Raw genomic sequence first — 16632 nt, 5'->3', positions numbered from 1 at the left:
GATCTTCAGAATACTCACTGCACTTGCATTTGGAGAATGGTTGTAGTATAGAAATATTGTAAGTATATGCTGTCCATTTGAAAGTCTGGTTCTTGCTCAGCTGTTGCAATTAAGCGCTCTTCCCCTTTTGCAGCGTTAGCAATAATTATCTTTTAAACTTTTGTCTTTCACCATTAAGTAGCCCTGTACACTTACCACAGCCCTTTTGCGAGGGAATGGTTTTGCTGACCTCTTCCATTGTGCTGTGAGAAATACAGTAAGAAGGAATGATATTTGGCTTCTCCATGACCACATCTGGCCTTTGTGATTTCTACATTCTGAATTTTAATCTTTTGGGATTGTGATTTTCGACTTTAGGAATTTTGACTTTTCAGGATTGTATCTTTCGAGATTATGATCAGTACCAGGTGCATGGATGTTTGGCTGGCCAGGCGGGTAGGTAGATGAATGGATGAACAGATGAACAAAACAGCTGGGAAACCTCTACCTGTAAGATGTTCCAGTGAGGGCTTGGGATGGCTGGGAGTGATCTGAGCACTGTCCTGGGACTCCTGCATGGGGAATCAGCCTGCTCAGAAGTGGTCCACACATTTTGGGTTATTTGCTCTTTGGAGAGCTAAGTCTTTGGCCTTCCAAACTCTAATCACCATGGGCAAAGTGTAACCGGACAGCCCCCTCAGCAGAAGTAATTTATAGACATGTTTTCAGTCTTGCACAGGGCTTTGGAGTCATGTCAGATGAAGTTTGAGTCCTGCTTCTGTCACTAGTTGCATGATCCAAGGCAAGTTGGCTAACCTCTCTGACCATCACTTTCATTACTTTTTTTTTTTGAGAGAGAGAGAGTCTGGCTCTGTCACCCAGGCTGGAGTGCAGTAGTGTAATCTCAGCTCACTACAACCTCCACCTCCCAGGTTCAAGTAATTCTCCTGCCTCAGCTTCCTGAGTAGCTACGACTACAGATGCCTGCCACCACACCTGGCTAATTTTTTTTGTGTTTTTAGTAGAAACAGTGTTTCGCCATGTTGGCCAGGCTGGTCTTGAACACCTGAGCTAAGGTGATCCACCCCGCCTTGGCCTCCCAGAGTGCTGAGATTACAGTTGTGAGCCATTGCGCCCGGCTACTTTCATTACCTTTCATGAAAGAAAAACATCTCTAGCTCTGCACATTTGTGTGATGATAAGAAGAGGTAATAAAGTGCTTAGCTCAGAGTTTTGCATTTAGTAAGCACTCAGTCAGTGATAGCTGCTGCTGCCAGATTCCTGTCCTCTATTAGAGTCCATTTATTATAGGCAATCCAGTAGTCATGTGTGTGCCCTCAGCCTCTCTGGGCTCAGTCCTGACCTTGCAGAGTTGTTACCAGGATTACAGATGGTCTGTGACAGATTCTTAGCACACAGTAGGACCTAGCATGTGGTAACAATAACCAAGCCCTGACCATTCAAAAAAGTAGATCTTCCAGACCATGACTGCTGGTTTCCCTGGAGAGATGGAAAATGAGTGAGCATGGTGTGTGCTAGAGCTTCGGGGTGGCTCAGGTTGAGCTGTGACAGGTGGCATGGCTTACCAAGGTAAAAGAAAGAGAGAAGGACTCTCCAAGCAGGAATGAACAAAGTGGGGAGGCATGGCAGGCCTGGAATAGCTTTTTCCTCTTCTTAGTCTGGTTTGTCAAACCCTACAACTTTAAAGGGGACTTAGCCAATAGCCACTCTTCTGAGGCAGGAGGAAACCTCAGCCTAGCATTCTGGCTGATTCATTTATTCTGCAGCCTGGCCCTTCTCTGTGGGAGGGAGGCCTGAAGGATTGTGGAGGGTGTCATCAAAGCTGCCAGGCCCTCTGTTGTTAATTTAGGCAGAGCACAGCATGAAAAGTAGCAGGCTATTCTCCCTCCATCCCAAGGGGGCTGCCCTATTTAACTCTGGGGAAAAAAAGAAACTAACTCCCTTCTCCATTTCTCCCGATCTTCCTCAAATGCCAGGAACTCATTCGAGAGAGAGAGCCTGCCTTTGGGTGCTCCACATTCTTTGGGATTCCTTCTCTTCAGTCTTTTGTACAAGTCTTTTGATTATGCCCAGGGTGGGTTCTGGCTTTTGAGCTCACCCTATTCCTGAGACTGCAGATCAGTGCTCAGGACCCAGGATCTGTTAACACAGACAGGCTGAGCTGGTTTCCCAAGGCAGGACTTTTCCCTCTGGCCTGGCTCGGATGCAACTCTCCAAGACTATCAGTGGCCTGGGTTCTCATTCTTGGGCTCCTAGTTTGATCATTTAGGTAAGGTGAGTGGGGAAGGGATCCTTCCAGTGGGATTACAGCAGAAAGGCTCTGTTAGTCATCAGGTCTAAGGTTCAATCAAACCTCTACAAGCTGTCATTCCTCTTCCTGTCTCAGTCTTTGAATGAGACTGAATGTGTGTGTGTGATTGTGGCGGGGGTGGGTGGGGGTTTGTGTGTATTTAGCATTAAGATAGAGGAAAGTATTCTTCCTTATTGCCTGATGAGATAAAGGATTTGGAAGCAGAACAAAATAATAATCAGTACACAATTGCTCGGTAAGATCTGCCAACTTTCAAGTTCTTGGGAAGAAAAGAAATAAGAGAGAAGTATCATGAGTCTGAGGTATGTGCTCATCCCACTTGCAAGGGAAAATAAGAATTTGCTCTAAACAGACACATAGCATTCTGTGATATGCTAGAAATGCTGGGGCCCAACCCTAGTCAATGAGATAAGAGTAGCCCCTTCTAAGTCATGTTTGGTTGCTAGAAATAGGACAATCCAATTTAGGGTGGCATAATCAAATTGGGTTTTAATTTTCTCCCATAGCAGGAATCCAAAGTAGTCAGTACAGATTGGTACAGTAGCACTGTGATGTAATCAGAGACATGGGCTCTTTATCACTTTCTACCCAGCGTTTAGCATATCACTTGCATCCTTATTTTTATTACTTTGCAATCCAGCAAAGTCTAAGTTCCAGGCAGGAAGAAGGGAAGGGTTAGCTAAGCTTGACTTCTTGTAAAGACTTTCCTGGAGGACCCCACCTAGCAATTTATGCTTATATTTTATTGGCCAAAGCTATGTTATATGATCATCCTCAGCTACAAGGGAGGTTGGGACATATAAGTGTTTTGCAGGGTACATTGCCACTTTGAAAAAACTTGGGTAAAGGAGGAGGGAATACCTATTAGGTAATGAAGACATTTGTATGTGAGCGCATACTGTGTGCCAGACACTGTGCTATGCTGTTTCTTTGCATTGTCTTAATCCTCACAACAACCCAAGGAGACACTGTTATCCCATTTTACAGATGAGGAATTTGAGACTAGAGAGGTTACTTGCCCAAGATCACACAGCTTATAGGTGGTGGAACCAGGGCTTGACTCCAGGTCAAACTGGTTCTAAAACCTGTGCCCACTGTCATTTTCAAAAAGTGACACATATGGCCAAAATAGTCACTGAGTGTCAGGAATTTCCTGTGTTTTTGAACAGTGACTGATTTCAGGTGTTCACAATCATAGCAGTGACCTGGATGGGAACAACAGCCTATTTGGGGCTTGTGTTGTCTCAGCTAAATATCTATGCTCTGCATGGGCAAGCTGCCTGAATAAGACAGTCAGTGACAGCTGAGGGATGCTTCATTCTTTCTCATCATTGTGCTAAATCAAGCATTGCAGATCTCTTTTGTGACAAGTCTCCTGATTTGAGAGGTCATATGATAAATTGTTGGGAATGCAGGGAGACAGGGAGAATACCAAAAACCCTTTTTGACCTTAAATTCCATAACTTAGTAAGTTAAATATTTAGGTCAGGTAAGGTGGGGGAGTAGGGAATATTACCTTCACTGCTCTTACCTGCAGCCAGAGCCTGAACATTTTGGGCACAAGGATGCGTCTTATGTAAGTCCCAGAAGCCATGGGAATTAGGAGCTGTTCATAACTCCAAAGTCTGGTATTAGTCTAAATAAAATGATTTATCATCCTCTGTCAAATTTATTTCCAGGAAGTACTGGCATATATGGGAGTGTGTATACTCATGTACGTATATTGTAAGGACTAAGAATTATGGTTATAAAATTATCTCCAAGGTTAGAGAAGACTAATAGACTCCATGATTTAGGGGGTCAGGTGTTTATGAGAACTGTATTAAATGTGGTTACCTTAATTAAATTGGGCTTCAGAGTTGTCTGGCTTTGAAGGCAAAGGCTATTTTCTCTACTGCTCTCTTATACTCCCGGGTGCCTATCCCAGTGGGGGCTGTATAGGTGCTTGGTAAATACATGGTGATTGGCTAGTGAAGGAAGAAAAATCCACATTACAGTTGGTTGAGCTGAGATATTGCGCTCACAATCTTTGGGTCCCGGAGTTGAAGAATCTTTCATTTTCTTTCAATTCTAATTTCATACACATAGATGGCATATTTGTTTCACTATCTGGCTTTTATGACAAGGTACTATTTGTCTTTGGGGTGTGAATAACAAGGAGATACAATTACCTGGGTCTCACAATTGGAGTAACCACTTAGAAATATCAGAGCAAGTGAAACCAAAGCAGCATGCCAGATTATAAAGCTTCAGTGACTTGGCCAGAGTGTGATCCAGAGGGCAGCCAGAGCCTTAATCATCAGTGAAGCAGCCTTAGCACATCCTCTGTTGGTGGTTTCCTGGAAGTGAGAGAGAATAAAGAAGATAGGCTTGGTGTAGTGGTTCATGCCTGTAATCCTAGCACTTTGGGAGGCTAAGGTGGGAGGATTTTGCTTGAGCCCAAGATTTCAAGACCAGTCTGGGCAACAAGAAAGAACTTGTTTTTACAAAAAAAAAAAATTAAAAATTAGCGAGACATGGTGGCAGGTGCCTGTGGTACCCAGTTACACAGGATCACCTGATCCCAGGAGGTGGATGCTGCAGTGAACTGTGTTCACACAACTGCTTTCCAGCCTTGGTGACAGAGTGAGACCCCGTATCAAAAAAAAAAAAAAAAAAAAAAAAAAGAAAGAAAAAGAAAAGAGAAGAAGATATTGGCCAACCTAGGCAACTTGAGGACTGTTGGTTCAGGTTACACCGATCCAGCTATGGAGGATTAAAGGGAGAAGGGAAAGACAAAGCTAAAACCTATTGTGTGGAAAAAAAGAAAAGAAAAAAAATCCTGTCATATGTAGATGGTGGAACAGCTGTCCCTTTGTGAGCTTACAGTAAGAATTACTTTTTCTCTTTTGAGGCAGAGTCTTGCTCTGTTGCCCAGGCTGGAGTGCAGTAGTACAATCTTGGCTCACTGCAACCTCCGCCTCCTGGGTTCAAGTGATTCTCCTGCCTCAGCCTCCTGAGTAGCCGGGACTACAGGAGCACAGCACCACACAAAGCTAATTTTTGTATTTTTAGTAGAGATGAAGTTTCACCATGTTGGTCAGGCTGGCCTCAAACCCCGACCTCAGGTGATTCACCTGCCTCAGCATGCCATCATGCCCAGATGGATTGCTTTCTCTTTAAGTATTTAAAGAGAATATTTCCCATGTTTTTCTACTACTGAAATTTATAAAGCACTGAAGGTTGGCAATGGATAGGCCCTCACTCATCACTATCTCAATATGTCATTGTAAAATGATTTAATAAGCAGGACTCTTTCCGGTATAAGTGGCAGAAACCAAATTCAAACTAACAGTGAAAAAGGGAATTTAGGCTTGGTAAGGTGACTCACGCCTGTAATCCTAAGACTTCGGGGGGCTGAGGCAGGTGGATCACTTGAACCCAGGAGTTTGAGAGCAGCCTGGGCAGCAGAGCCAGACCCAGTCTTTACAAAGAAAAAAAAATTTTTTTTAATTAGCAGAGTATGGTGGCATGTACCTGTAGTCCCAGCTACTCAGGAGGCTGAGGTGGGAGGGTCGCTGGAGCCCAGCAGATGAAGGCTGCAGTGAGCCATGATCATGCCACTGCACACCAGCCTGGGTAACATAACAGAGCAAGACGCTGTTTCAAAAAAAAAAAAAAAAAGAATTTATTCATTCATAACCAAAAAGTCCAAAGAGATATCTGGTTTACATATTGCTAGATGTAGGAGCTTAAGCCAAGTTTTAGTCTTTTCTGTTTCTTCATCTGCTTTCCTTTATGTTAACTTCATTCTCAGGTAGTGCCTTCCCACATAGTTGGAGGAGTTCCAACCCAAGTCCCAGGGCTAACTCTGATTGGCCTGGAGTAGTCGACTCCTGAACCAGTCAATGAGACTGTGGAGCTTCAGCTGGACAGGGAGTCAGCAGCACCCAAACCACCTGGACTGAGGGCAGGAGAAAGTGATCCCCAAATGAAAATCGAAATGCTATTATCAGAAGGACAATGAATACAATGTGGGAGTTGGAGAGGAAAGATGTCCTCTGTTGGGTAAAAGGAGTTCCAAAGATGCAATTTTTTTTCCCCACAAAGCTTGGGGTTTCCATGGAAAAGACATTGGTACCTGAACAGTGAGAAGAGTGATTGCTTTTCTCAGTTCTCCCTGTGTATTAGTCCGTTCTCACACTGCTGTAAAGAACTGCCTGAGAGCTGGTAATTTATAAAGGAAAGAAAAATTGACTCACAGCCCCACATGGCTGGGGAGGCCTCAAGAAACTTGCAATCATGGTGGAAGGAAGGCAAACATGTCCTTCTTCACATGATGGCAGGAAGGAGAAGTGCCCTGCAAAAGAGAGGAAAGCCCCTTCTAAAACCAGCAGATCTTGTGAGAATGCACTCACTGCCAGGAGAACAGCATGAGGGCAACCTCTTTCATGCTTCAATTTCGTCCCAGCAGGTTTGTCCCACGACACATAGGGATTATGGGAACTACAGTTCAAGATGAGATTTGGGTGGGGACACAGCCAAACCATATCACCCTACCTAAGTTAAAGACAACAGACCCATACACAGTGAAAAGCAAACCCCATGTGGAGGGTTGTATTTTCACATTATATTGACATTCTAACTAGCTCTCAGGGTGGATTGTCTCTGCCCTGAACCTGTGTTGATTATTGGTAGTTGAGATTCTGAAGATGTTGCAAAGACAACTGGGCTGTGGCCACCGAGATGTAAATGCAGTAGCTTTTCTATTAAGTACTCTCATATTGAGATGAAAATGCCTCTGACTTGGCCATTTTGAGTGATGGATCTTAAGGCCAGGACCTTTTTACCAAGAAGTATGGCTAAACCAGCTGCCCCATCTAAGTAAAGGTCTTTGGTAATTTTTCTACTCCATCTGAGCTGAGCTGGAGCAAATTCTCTTGCCCCCCTAATCTAAATTCTGCAAAGCTTGTGGAGCCACTATTGTATCCCTGGTGCCAGGTGATCAGTATGCAGGCAACTAGAACCCTGCCCCAAGGAGGCAGAGAGAAGGGCAACTTACAGAGGGAGGTGGACCATGAAAGAGGAGCCCTCTACCATGTCCCAAAGCTCCACCTGTAGCCTCAGTTCACACCCTGACCTGTCACTCCACCCTGTTCTCCTTTATAGCTTCCGGTTTGTATGGACACACGTGGAGAGACAGTAGAGCAAAACCTAACGCACATGGGCTTGGGAGTCTACCTGGGTTTAAACCTAGTCTCCACTCTGTTCCAGCTGTTTGATCTTGGGCAAATAATCGAGCTTCTCTGTGCCTCAGTTTCCTTATTGCTAAAGTCTGACTAATAATACTTCACAGAACTGTTGCTTGGTAAGATAGGAACAGGTTGCTGTTCACATAAAGAGGTTGCTGTGCCTGTTCTCTATTCGCCGTCTTTGAAGAGTGTTAATTATACTATCATTTGTACTTTGGGCTGTGCTAAACCCCAGTGGGTGGGATCCTGAGCTCAGGAGCCTTCTATCCAAGCCCTCGACAGACAGACAAATTGCAAAAGGAAAAGGCAAGATCAGCAGCACAGAGTAGAATGGGAGCACAGGAGTGGTCTTCATGAGAATGTTACATGTATAATTTATTCATTCTCTCTTGCAGTAGTAGTTACGGAGTGCCTGTTCTATACCAGTCATTGTATAGAAATTCTGGGCATATGATAATCATCCAGTCAGGCCTCTGGCCAGAAGGAACTCATAGTTTAGTTGGGAGCTAGATGAGTAAACACACAGTTATGGTCCAGTGTGATTAGCGTGAGAGTGGGATCAGCATAAGATCCTATTCTAACTTGGAAGTGTACGTCAGGGGTGGCTTCCTGGAGGAGGTGATGGCTTCCTGGAGGAGGTGATGTTTAAGCCAGATCCCTAAAGGAGCAGAAATTAGGAAGGGTGAGTAAGGACATGAGCATGAAAGGTGTTCCTGGCAGAGGGAATATTCTGTGCAAAGGCCTGCAAGTGACTGAGTGTATAGTGTGTTTCATTGTGTAGTCTTGGCTGTGGAGCAAGCTGAATGTGCTGCTGTCATTGCAGGGACATGGAGAAGGCGGAGCGGCAGGCTGTCCCCCAGGCCAACCACACAGAGTCCTGTCATGAGTGTGGCCGGGTGGGACCCGGACATACGAGAGATTGTCCTCATCGTGGTCATGACGACTTTGTCAACTTCGAGAGACAAGAGCAGGAGGAAGAGCGGTACCGTTCCCAGAGGGACCCGCTGGAGGGCAAGCGGGACCGAAGCAAGGCCAGGTCTCCATACTCGCCGGCCGAGGAGGATGCTTTGTTTGTGGATTTACCCACTGGCCCAAGAGGCCAGCAGGCACAGCCCCAGCGGGCAGAAAAGAATGGCGTGCTGCCTGCCTCATATGGCCCAGGAGAGCAGAACGGGACTAGTGGGTACCAGCGGGCCTTTCCTCCCAGGACCAATCCTGAAAAGCACAGCCAAAGGAAGAGCAACCTGGCCCAGGTGGAGCACTGGGCAAGGGCCCAGAAGGGGGACAGCAGGAGGTAAGTAATCGACCCGGAATTGCCGCTTATAATGAGTGCGATAATGTAGTGGCAATAGCTGTCATTTAGCCAGCACTTGCTTCGTAAGGGCAACTTTAAACTCTTTACCTCCATTACCTACATAAATCCCCATAACAACCCTGCAAGAAGGGGTGATATTCCTAACTTAGAAACTGGGGGTTGGAGAAGTGAAGGAACCTGCCCAGGGCACACAGATAAGTGGTCAAGCCAGAGTTCAGTCCTGGGTCTGTGAGCCTCCAAGGCCCTCACGCGATTACACCAGAGGCTTCTCTGCTCCTCAGAAAGAATGCCTTGAGACAATCAGCATGTAATTGATAACCAATCTTCTTCCTTTGTGCTGCTACTTCTCTACATCCGAGAAACGTTTATAGAAACGAGAGTAAATACAGATTCATTTTTAATTCCAGGCACACGCAGAAGTGTGTAGGCACTGTTGACATTGGGCTTTATCATACCCATTCCTTCAAGAAGTTTTTAATTATTTAGAAGGTATGCATCTCTTGCTATTTGCCAAGCACCGTCTGTATTTTATTATAATTTCAGATTAATTAGGACACATCTCTGAATGTGAAGAATTCAGGGTCACTAGCTTCCCTGTTGTCCCCAGAAGCCACTGTGCTTTGTCTTCCTTATGAAAGATGTGACAGATTCCCCTCACAATTCTCAGGCTTCTAAACAAATCATGGACAGGAGAGGAGAGAGCAAAGCCAGTGTGCATTCAGAGAGCTCCCCAGGCATTGCAGTGGATGTGCCAGCACCCAGACCGAACCGGCCACAGGCCTGATAACATGCTCTAAAAGGCCACACTGCATTCTCCCTGTTGGCCAGGCCCAGATTTTCTACATGTGGACTCTGGAGGTGGTAGTGCTCCTAGGGGAATAGCCTAGTCCTGTTTTCAAGTATGTGGGTGTGTTGTGCATATGTAGGTTGCTGTAACCTCTTATAATCTGGTCCAGCTGGGCAGTTGTGAGAATGGATGGTGGATAAATCACAATGGAGCCTTCCTCAGTCACTGATAGGTATTGTTGTGGAGCAGTCTAGAAGAGAAGGCCTACTGTGCTATAGCTAAGATACCTTCCCATTCCTGACTGGGAATGACCAGGTGTCAGTCCTGTTTGTTCACATTTTGTATCTTAAGAAAACAGAAATCGACTGTCTGAAGACACAGGGAAGGGAAGCTGCTCTTCTTAGTGCTGGCCGAGGTAGGCCCCTAGTAGGTGGTTGTAAGATGATCTTACTGCTGAGTGAGGGTGGAAAGTTGGCAGGGGTAATGTCATGTAGGGCCTCATACTCCAAGGTAAGGCATTTGAATTTTATTTGGAAAAGCAATAGGGGAACCACTGGAAGGTTTTAAGCAGTAAGTGATGTGATCTGATGAATATTTCAAAAGATAAGAGCCTAGGAAGGTGTGTTGTATTGTAATAGTCCAGGAGGGTGACAATGGAAGTAGGACAAACTGAAGCAATTTGAGGTACATTTTGGAGGTTGAAATGGTGAAGCTTGTCAGTGAATTTGAATGCAGGATGAGGGGAACTACAATGATGTCTAGACTTTTAAAAACTAAATTTTGTGGGTACATAGCAGATGCATATATTTGTGGGTATATGAGATCTTTTGATACAGGCATGCAATACATAATCACGTCAGGGTAAATGGGTGTTCATCACCTTGGGCATTTATGATTTCTTTGTGTTACAAGCGTTTCAATATTACCCTTTTAGTTATTAGTTTTTAATTAAAATAAAGATAGAATCTCACTATGTTGACCAGGCTGGATTCAAACTCCTGGCCTCAAGCAGTTCTCCCATCTCGGCCTCCCAAAATGCTGAGATTATAGGTGTGACCCACTGCATCTGACCCCATTTAGTTATTCTTAAATGTATCATAAATTTTTGTTGACTATAATCATCCTGTTATGCTATCAAATACTAGCTCTTATTGATTTATCTCACTATATTTTTGTACCCATTAAGCATCCCTACTTCCTCCTGCCCACCACTCTTCCCAGATTCTGGTAACCATCATTCTACTCTCTATTTCCATGAGTTCAATTGTTTTAATTTTTAGCTCCCACAAAGAAGTGAGAGCATGCCAAATTTGTCTTTCTGTGCCTGGCTTATTTCACTTAACGTAATGTCCTCCAGTTCCATCTATGTTGTTGCAAATGACAGAATCGCATTCTTTTTATGGCTGAAAAGTACTCCATTGAGTGTAAGTACCACATTTTGTTTATCCATTCATCTGTTGATGGACACTTAGGTTGCTTCCAAATCTTGGCTATTGTGACTAGAGCTACAATAAACAGATCTATAGAATTTTGACTTGAGCAACTGGATGGTTACTGAGATGGGGAAGGCTAAGGAAGGAGCAAGTTGGGGGAAATCAGGATTTCCATTTTGGATATGTAAGTAGGGAGTTGGAGTTCTGGACATGTGTGGAATTGGAGTTAGCATTCAGGTTTGGTTAATAAGTAGATACTGTGCTGTGCAGCAGATAACAAGCATAGATAAGAGACGTGAGCTTGGTGAGGAATGTGGTACTTTGGAGTGTCCAGGTAGAGAATACCAGGAGGTAATAGGGAATATGGATACAGGCTGTAGAGGGAGTCATTGCCTTAGAGATGGTAACTAATGCCCAGGCAGTAGTTGAGATTATCCAGGGTGGAACGCTTAGAGCCATGCTTCTTAACCCTGTCTGCATGATTTCATCATTTCAGACCCAACCCCAGAGATTTTGATTTAGTTGGTCTTGTGTGAGGTCAAGGCATCAGTATGTTTTTAAAGTTCCTTAGGTTGGCCAGGTGCGGTGATTGATGCCTATAATCCCAGCACTTTGGGAGGCTGAGGTGGTAGGATCGCTTGAGTCCAGAAGTTTGAAACCAACCTGAGCAACATAGCAAGGCACCATCTCTACCAAAAAAAAATTTTTTTTATTTGCCTGGATGTGGTGACATGCACCTGTGGTCCCAGCTACTTGCGGGGCTGAGGCGGGATGATCACTTGAGCCCACAAGTTCAAGGCTGCGATGAATTACGATTGTACCATTGCAGTCCAGCCTGGGTGACAGAGCAAGAACCTGTCAAATGAATAAATAAATAAATTATATATATACATACAACTCCCTAGGTGATTCTAGTGCATGCCCACAGTCGAGAACCTGTTGCTAGGCTATGTATTGGAAACACCTGGGGAGTTTTAACATTTGCTGAAGCCTTAGTCCCATGCCCAGAAATCTGACTGGGTTGCAGTCTGGGTTGCAGCCTGGACATAAGGTTTTTAGGAAGCACGTTTCTCCCCGTCTCTCCTCCCCAGTGATCTAATGTGCAGCCAAGACTAAGAATCCTCAACTGAGAGGACACAGTTGCAGAGTGCTGCAACAGAACACTGAGGACCCCCAGCCTAAGGGTCAGGCAAAAGCTAAGTCTCCTGAAGGAGATGAGGAAAAGATGGGGGAGGAAAACTAGAGGTTTTGTGGGGTAGTTTCAATTGGAAGGAGTCCAGTCAGCAGTGTGCGATGCTGCAGATAAGCACTTCTACCCGGGTGTGGTACCTTTCTTTCCTTTTTTTTCTCTACCAAAAGCAGATACTTGAGATGTGGTACTTTTTGAGGAGGCCGGGCACCCGTGAAGCAAAGTCCAGAACCTCGCGGATCTTTTGCTCAGTAGCAAAAACTCTTTCCACTGAGCTATTTGATGGGCTTAGATGGGCAAACCTGAATTGTCATCCTTAATAGAGCTACAGTGTCAAAGTTAGCTCAGGAGGCAGAATAAAAGGAGGGGTTGAAATCAGTAAGATGGCATGGCCAGTGAGAAACCCTTTGTGGCAAAGACACAGAAAAAACTTTTAAAAGCTGGGTGACTGATATGCAGTGGTAAGTTGTCAGTTATGAAATGTCTCTACGTAACTACTCCAGCAGCCTGTAAACCAGGTTATTCTGCTACATGCAATGGCCTGAATTTGGGAGTTGGGGGTGGGGTGTGCATCAAAGACCTAAAGGGTGAGAAGTTAACAGGGAGATGAGAGGTGGGTGGAGAGGGCATTTGACTTTCCCTGGGATACAAGATGGGAATTTGAGCCAATCCTATCTAATGGACAGAGACATCAGGTCTGTAGAGGAGAACAGCTCATTGGCTTTGGAGGTCACTGAACACAGAGTGGGAAGAATTTCATTATAGTAGGAGAAGCAGATCTCCATGGGCTAGAAAGTGAATAAAGGTGAAGAATTAAAGGCAGAAGATAGAACAGAAAATACTGTCAATCTTTAAGTGTACAAAATGTCTGCTCAGTCTCTGATCATTCTCTTGTATTTTAAAAGGTCTGCCTCTTACAGTCCCCATTTTTTTTTTCTTAAAGATGTATTTGTAATCTCTTACAGTAAGTCGTAAATAAATCTGGCTGCTGAATGAAGGAACCTCCTCCATTTTCCATTTGACATATACAAGCTAGATGTCTCTGCTTTGCATATCATCAAGACTGCTAATCTCATTAGACTGAGCACATTAAGACATTGGGAGGAGTGTTATTTGAACTGCAATGTATGATCCTGTATTTTTGGCTTTAGACCAACAGGGAATTATTTCTAATTGGACATACATATTTCACATAATTAAGCTTTTTTAAAATACGGTTTGTGGGAGCCAGACTGACATACTCTTAGAATCTTACTAAGAGGTTATTTTGAAATGTTATGCTTTCATTTTCCCGCCCCAACCTCCCAGTGTTTAAAGTAACGCATACTTAGAAAATAGAAAGGTTCGGGTGGGGGATAGAGGTAGGATCAGGAGACTCAAACACTACAATAAGGAACAGAGTAGAAAATGGAAATCCTGTGTGATTGGTCATGAAGTTAGGGTGAGGAACATCTGCTGCATAAAATATAAGAATTGGTTGTAAAAAATGATACTGCATTTGTACATGACCACTTCTGTAGTGGCTGTAGCAGAATATCCTGCTTAGTGCCTGTTTAGTGAAGGGCGGCCCTGTTGGCCACAGAGCATGGTGTGAGGAGACCTTGAGCCCAGTTTTTGGGTAAGACCAGGGGTTGGGGGCAGCAAATGGATCTGCTGTTAGGGGCGAAGCTGCTCTGGAAGCTCCCACTTGCTCCATGGGGTCTATACCTCAACCACAATACCACTTCCCGTGTCCCTCCTCCACAGTCAGTTTCCTTGGTTTGACCCCTGGAGCCAGGGCTCGCCATTGTACTGGTAACTTGGGGTCACTCCGAAATGGCAGACAACGTGTAAATGGAGGATACAGGTTAGAGGGTGATCAGGGATTTGGGGTGCTGCTAGGAGGGCAGTGGGGAGGTGAGGGTGGACTCTGGCCTTCCAGGCACTGTAGACAGACAACGGAGTGAGCGGCAGAGCCAGCCTGGAAGGGTGTGTATGGGTGGGAGCACAGCTCTGAAATGCTCTGCATAGTTTGCATTTTGCTTCTGGCAGAATGAACAATGGTTAGTAAAGTCCTGAACTCCCCAGGGGAAGCCTCCAGCCTAATTTCCCACCACCGCTACCACCTCTGTTTTGAGGTTTCAGGCACTGCCCTGTCTCAGAGGCACATTCGTGTCTAACTTTGGGAAATCCATAGCAAACCCTGCCACCTAGTGGCAGGCAGACTAACTTGGCAGGTGTGATGAGGTTGAAGAGATCTTAAAATTATCTCCTGCAATGGCAAAGATAGCTTTATTTGATTGACAACTATTTCAAATTCTCACAATTTACTAAGTGGTTCTTACTATCCCTATTTTATAATAAGGAAAGTGAGACTTAGAGGACTTGGCTGATACTTGCCTGAGGTTATGTAGCTTATCTGTGATTAAATGAGTTGAGTTTTAAAACAATTAGAACAGTTTCTCAAACTTTACAGAAGCTAGAAGCTCCTGGAGGGCTTGTTAAGACACTGATGACTGGGCCCCATCCCCAGTTTCTGATTAGGTGGGTCTGAGGTTCTTACTATCCCATTTTACAACAAGGAAAGTAAGACTTAGAGGACTTGGCTGATACTTGCCTGAGGTCAAGTAGCAAAAGTGTGATTAAGTGAGTTGAGTTTTAAAACAATTAGAACAGTTTCTCAAACTTTACAGAGTGCTAGAATCTCTTGGAGGGCTTGTTAAGACACTGATGACTGGGCCCCATTCCCAGAGTTTCTGATTAGGTAGGCCTGAGATGGGGCTGATAACCAGCATTTTAAAAATATACCTTATTTTAAATTGACAAATAATAATTATATGTATGTGATACTTTTTTTTATATATGTAAACATTGTGAAATGATTACATCAAACCAATTGACATATTCATCACCTTACCTACTTATCCTTTTTGGTGGTTAGAACATTTAACATCTACTTTTAGTAATTTTGAAATATAAAATCTCCTTTATTATTAGCCACTTCACTTCCTAACTGAAACTTTGCACCCTTTGACTAACAGCTCTTCTTCCTTCTCTCCTCCTCTCCTTCCCAAACCTCTGGTAACCACTTCTCTACTCTGTTTCTATGAGTTTGACCTTTGTAGGTCCCATGTGTAAGTGAGGTCATACACCATGTTTGTCTTTCCATGCCTGGGTTAGTTCACTAACCTGTATTGTTGACAAGTTCCCAAGTGATGCTGATGCTGCTGGCACACAGGTTACACTTTGAGTAGTGTTGGCCTGGAACAATGTCAGCACCAAATAAATGTCTGTTAGATAAAATTGATGGGTAAAAGCAGAGTCAAAATTGAACTCAGCCCTGTCCAACTCTAAAACTTGTTCTCTTTTTACAACATCATGCTGCCTCTCAGGCTTAGTAAAACTCCATACTTTGTCCCCTGCTGAATTTTGTTTCCTTCTTAGAAAATAAGATGGTTAGGAGTGGTGACTCACACCTGTAATCCTAGCACTTTGGGAGGCTGCTGAGGGCAGATCACTTGAGGCCAGGAGTTCAAGACCAGCATGAACAACATGGTGTTTAATAGACAGCCTGGCCATCTCTATTAAAAATACAAAAATTAGCCAGGTGTGGTGGTGCACACCTGTAGTTCCAGCAACTTGGGAGGCTGAGACAGGAGAATTACTTGAACCTGGGAGGTAGAGGTTGCAACAAGCCAAGATTGCAGCACTGCACTCCAGCCTGGGCAAAAGAACAGAGGACGGCGGGGCACAGTGGCTCACGCCTATAATCCCAGCACTTTGGGAGCCTAAGGTGGGCAGATCATGAGGTCAGGAGATTGAGACCATCCTGGCTGACACAGTGAAACTCCATCTCTACTAAAGATCAAAAAATTAGCTGACCACGGTGGTGCACACCTGTAGTCCCAGCTACTCAGGAGGCTGAGGCAGGAGAATCCCTTGAACCCAGGAGGCGGAAATTGTACTGAGCTGAGACTGCGCCACTGCACTAGTCAACAGAGCAAGACTCTGTTTCAAAAAAAAAAAAAGAAAAAGAAGATGGCTAGTTGGTGGTTGTTTTGAAATTACATCCAGTTTTGTGTGCTGGAGTGTTTATTGAAGGGCTGATTATGCGTCAGGACTTTCTTAGACTGTGGACAATACCATAGTGTGAAACACAGTTCCTGTCTTTCAAGAATTTTCACCTTGGCCTGGGAAGAGATGTCTTGCAAGTTTGAAAAGATCACCTCAATACAGGACCTTGGAAAAGTTACAGGCAGTGTGATAACTAGGTCAAGCAGAGCTGGATCACTGAGGGCTGTGGCACTGCAGAAGGTTCATGTGGGGAAGGCATGGGCTGGCATCCTGGAGAATGAGTAAGATTTCGGTAAATGGAGCAAGGGGAGAC

General features: G+C 44.5%; 1 protein-coding gene across 12 annotated transcripts in view; it reads left to right on the top strand.

The window, feature by feature from the left end:
* PLEKHA7 (pleckstrin homology domain containing A7) overlaps positions 1–16632 on the top strand; it is a 241234-nt gene that overhangs the window by 184468 nt on the left and 40134 nt on the right. For all 12 annotated transcript variants that reach the window (XM_032241060.1, XM_032241058.1, XM_032241055.1 and 9 more), the window contains one exon: positions 8366–8836. In XM_032241060.1, the coding sequence (XP_032096951.1) occupies positions 8366–8836 (471 nt within the window). The remainder of the gene's footprint in view (positions 1–8365; positions 8837–16632) is intronic.

The sequence above is a fragment of the Sapajus apella genome, unplaced genomic scaffold, assembly GCF_009761245.1.
Source record: "Sapajus apella isolate SASKATOON/1434 unplaced genomic scaffold, GSC_monkey_1.0 scaffold47, whole genome shotgun sequence".
NCBI classification, from domain to species: domain Eukaryota; kingdom Metazoa; phylum Chordata; class Mammalia; order Primates; family Cebidae; genus Sapajus; species Sapajus apella.
This window is presented reverse-complemented; position numbering and strand designations above follow the sequence as displayed.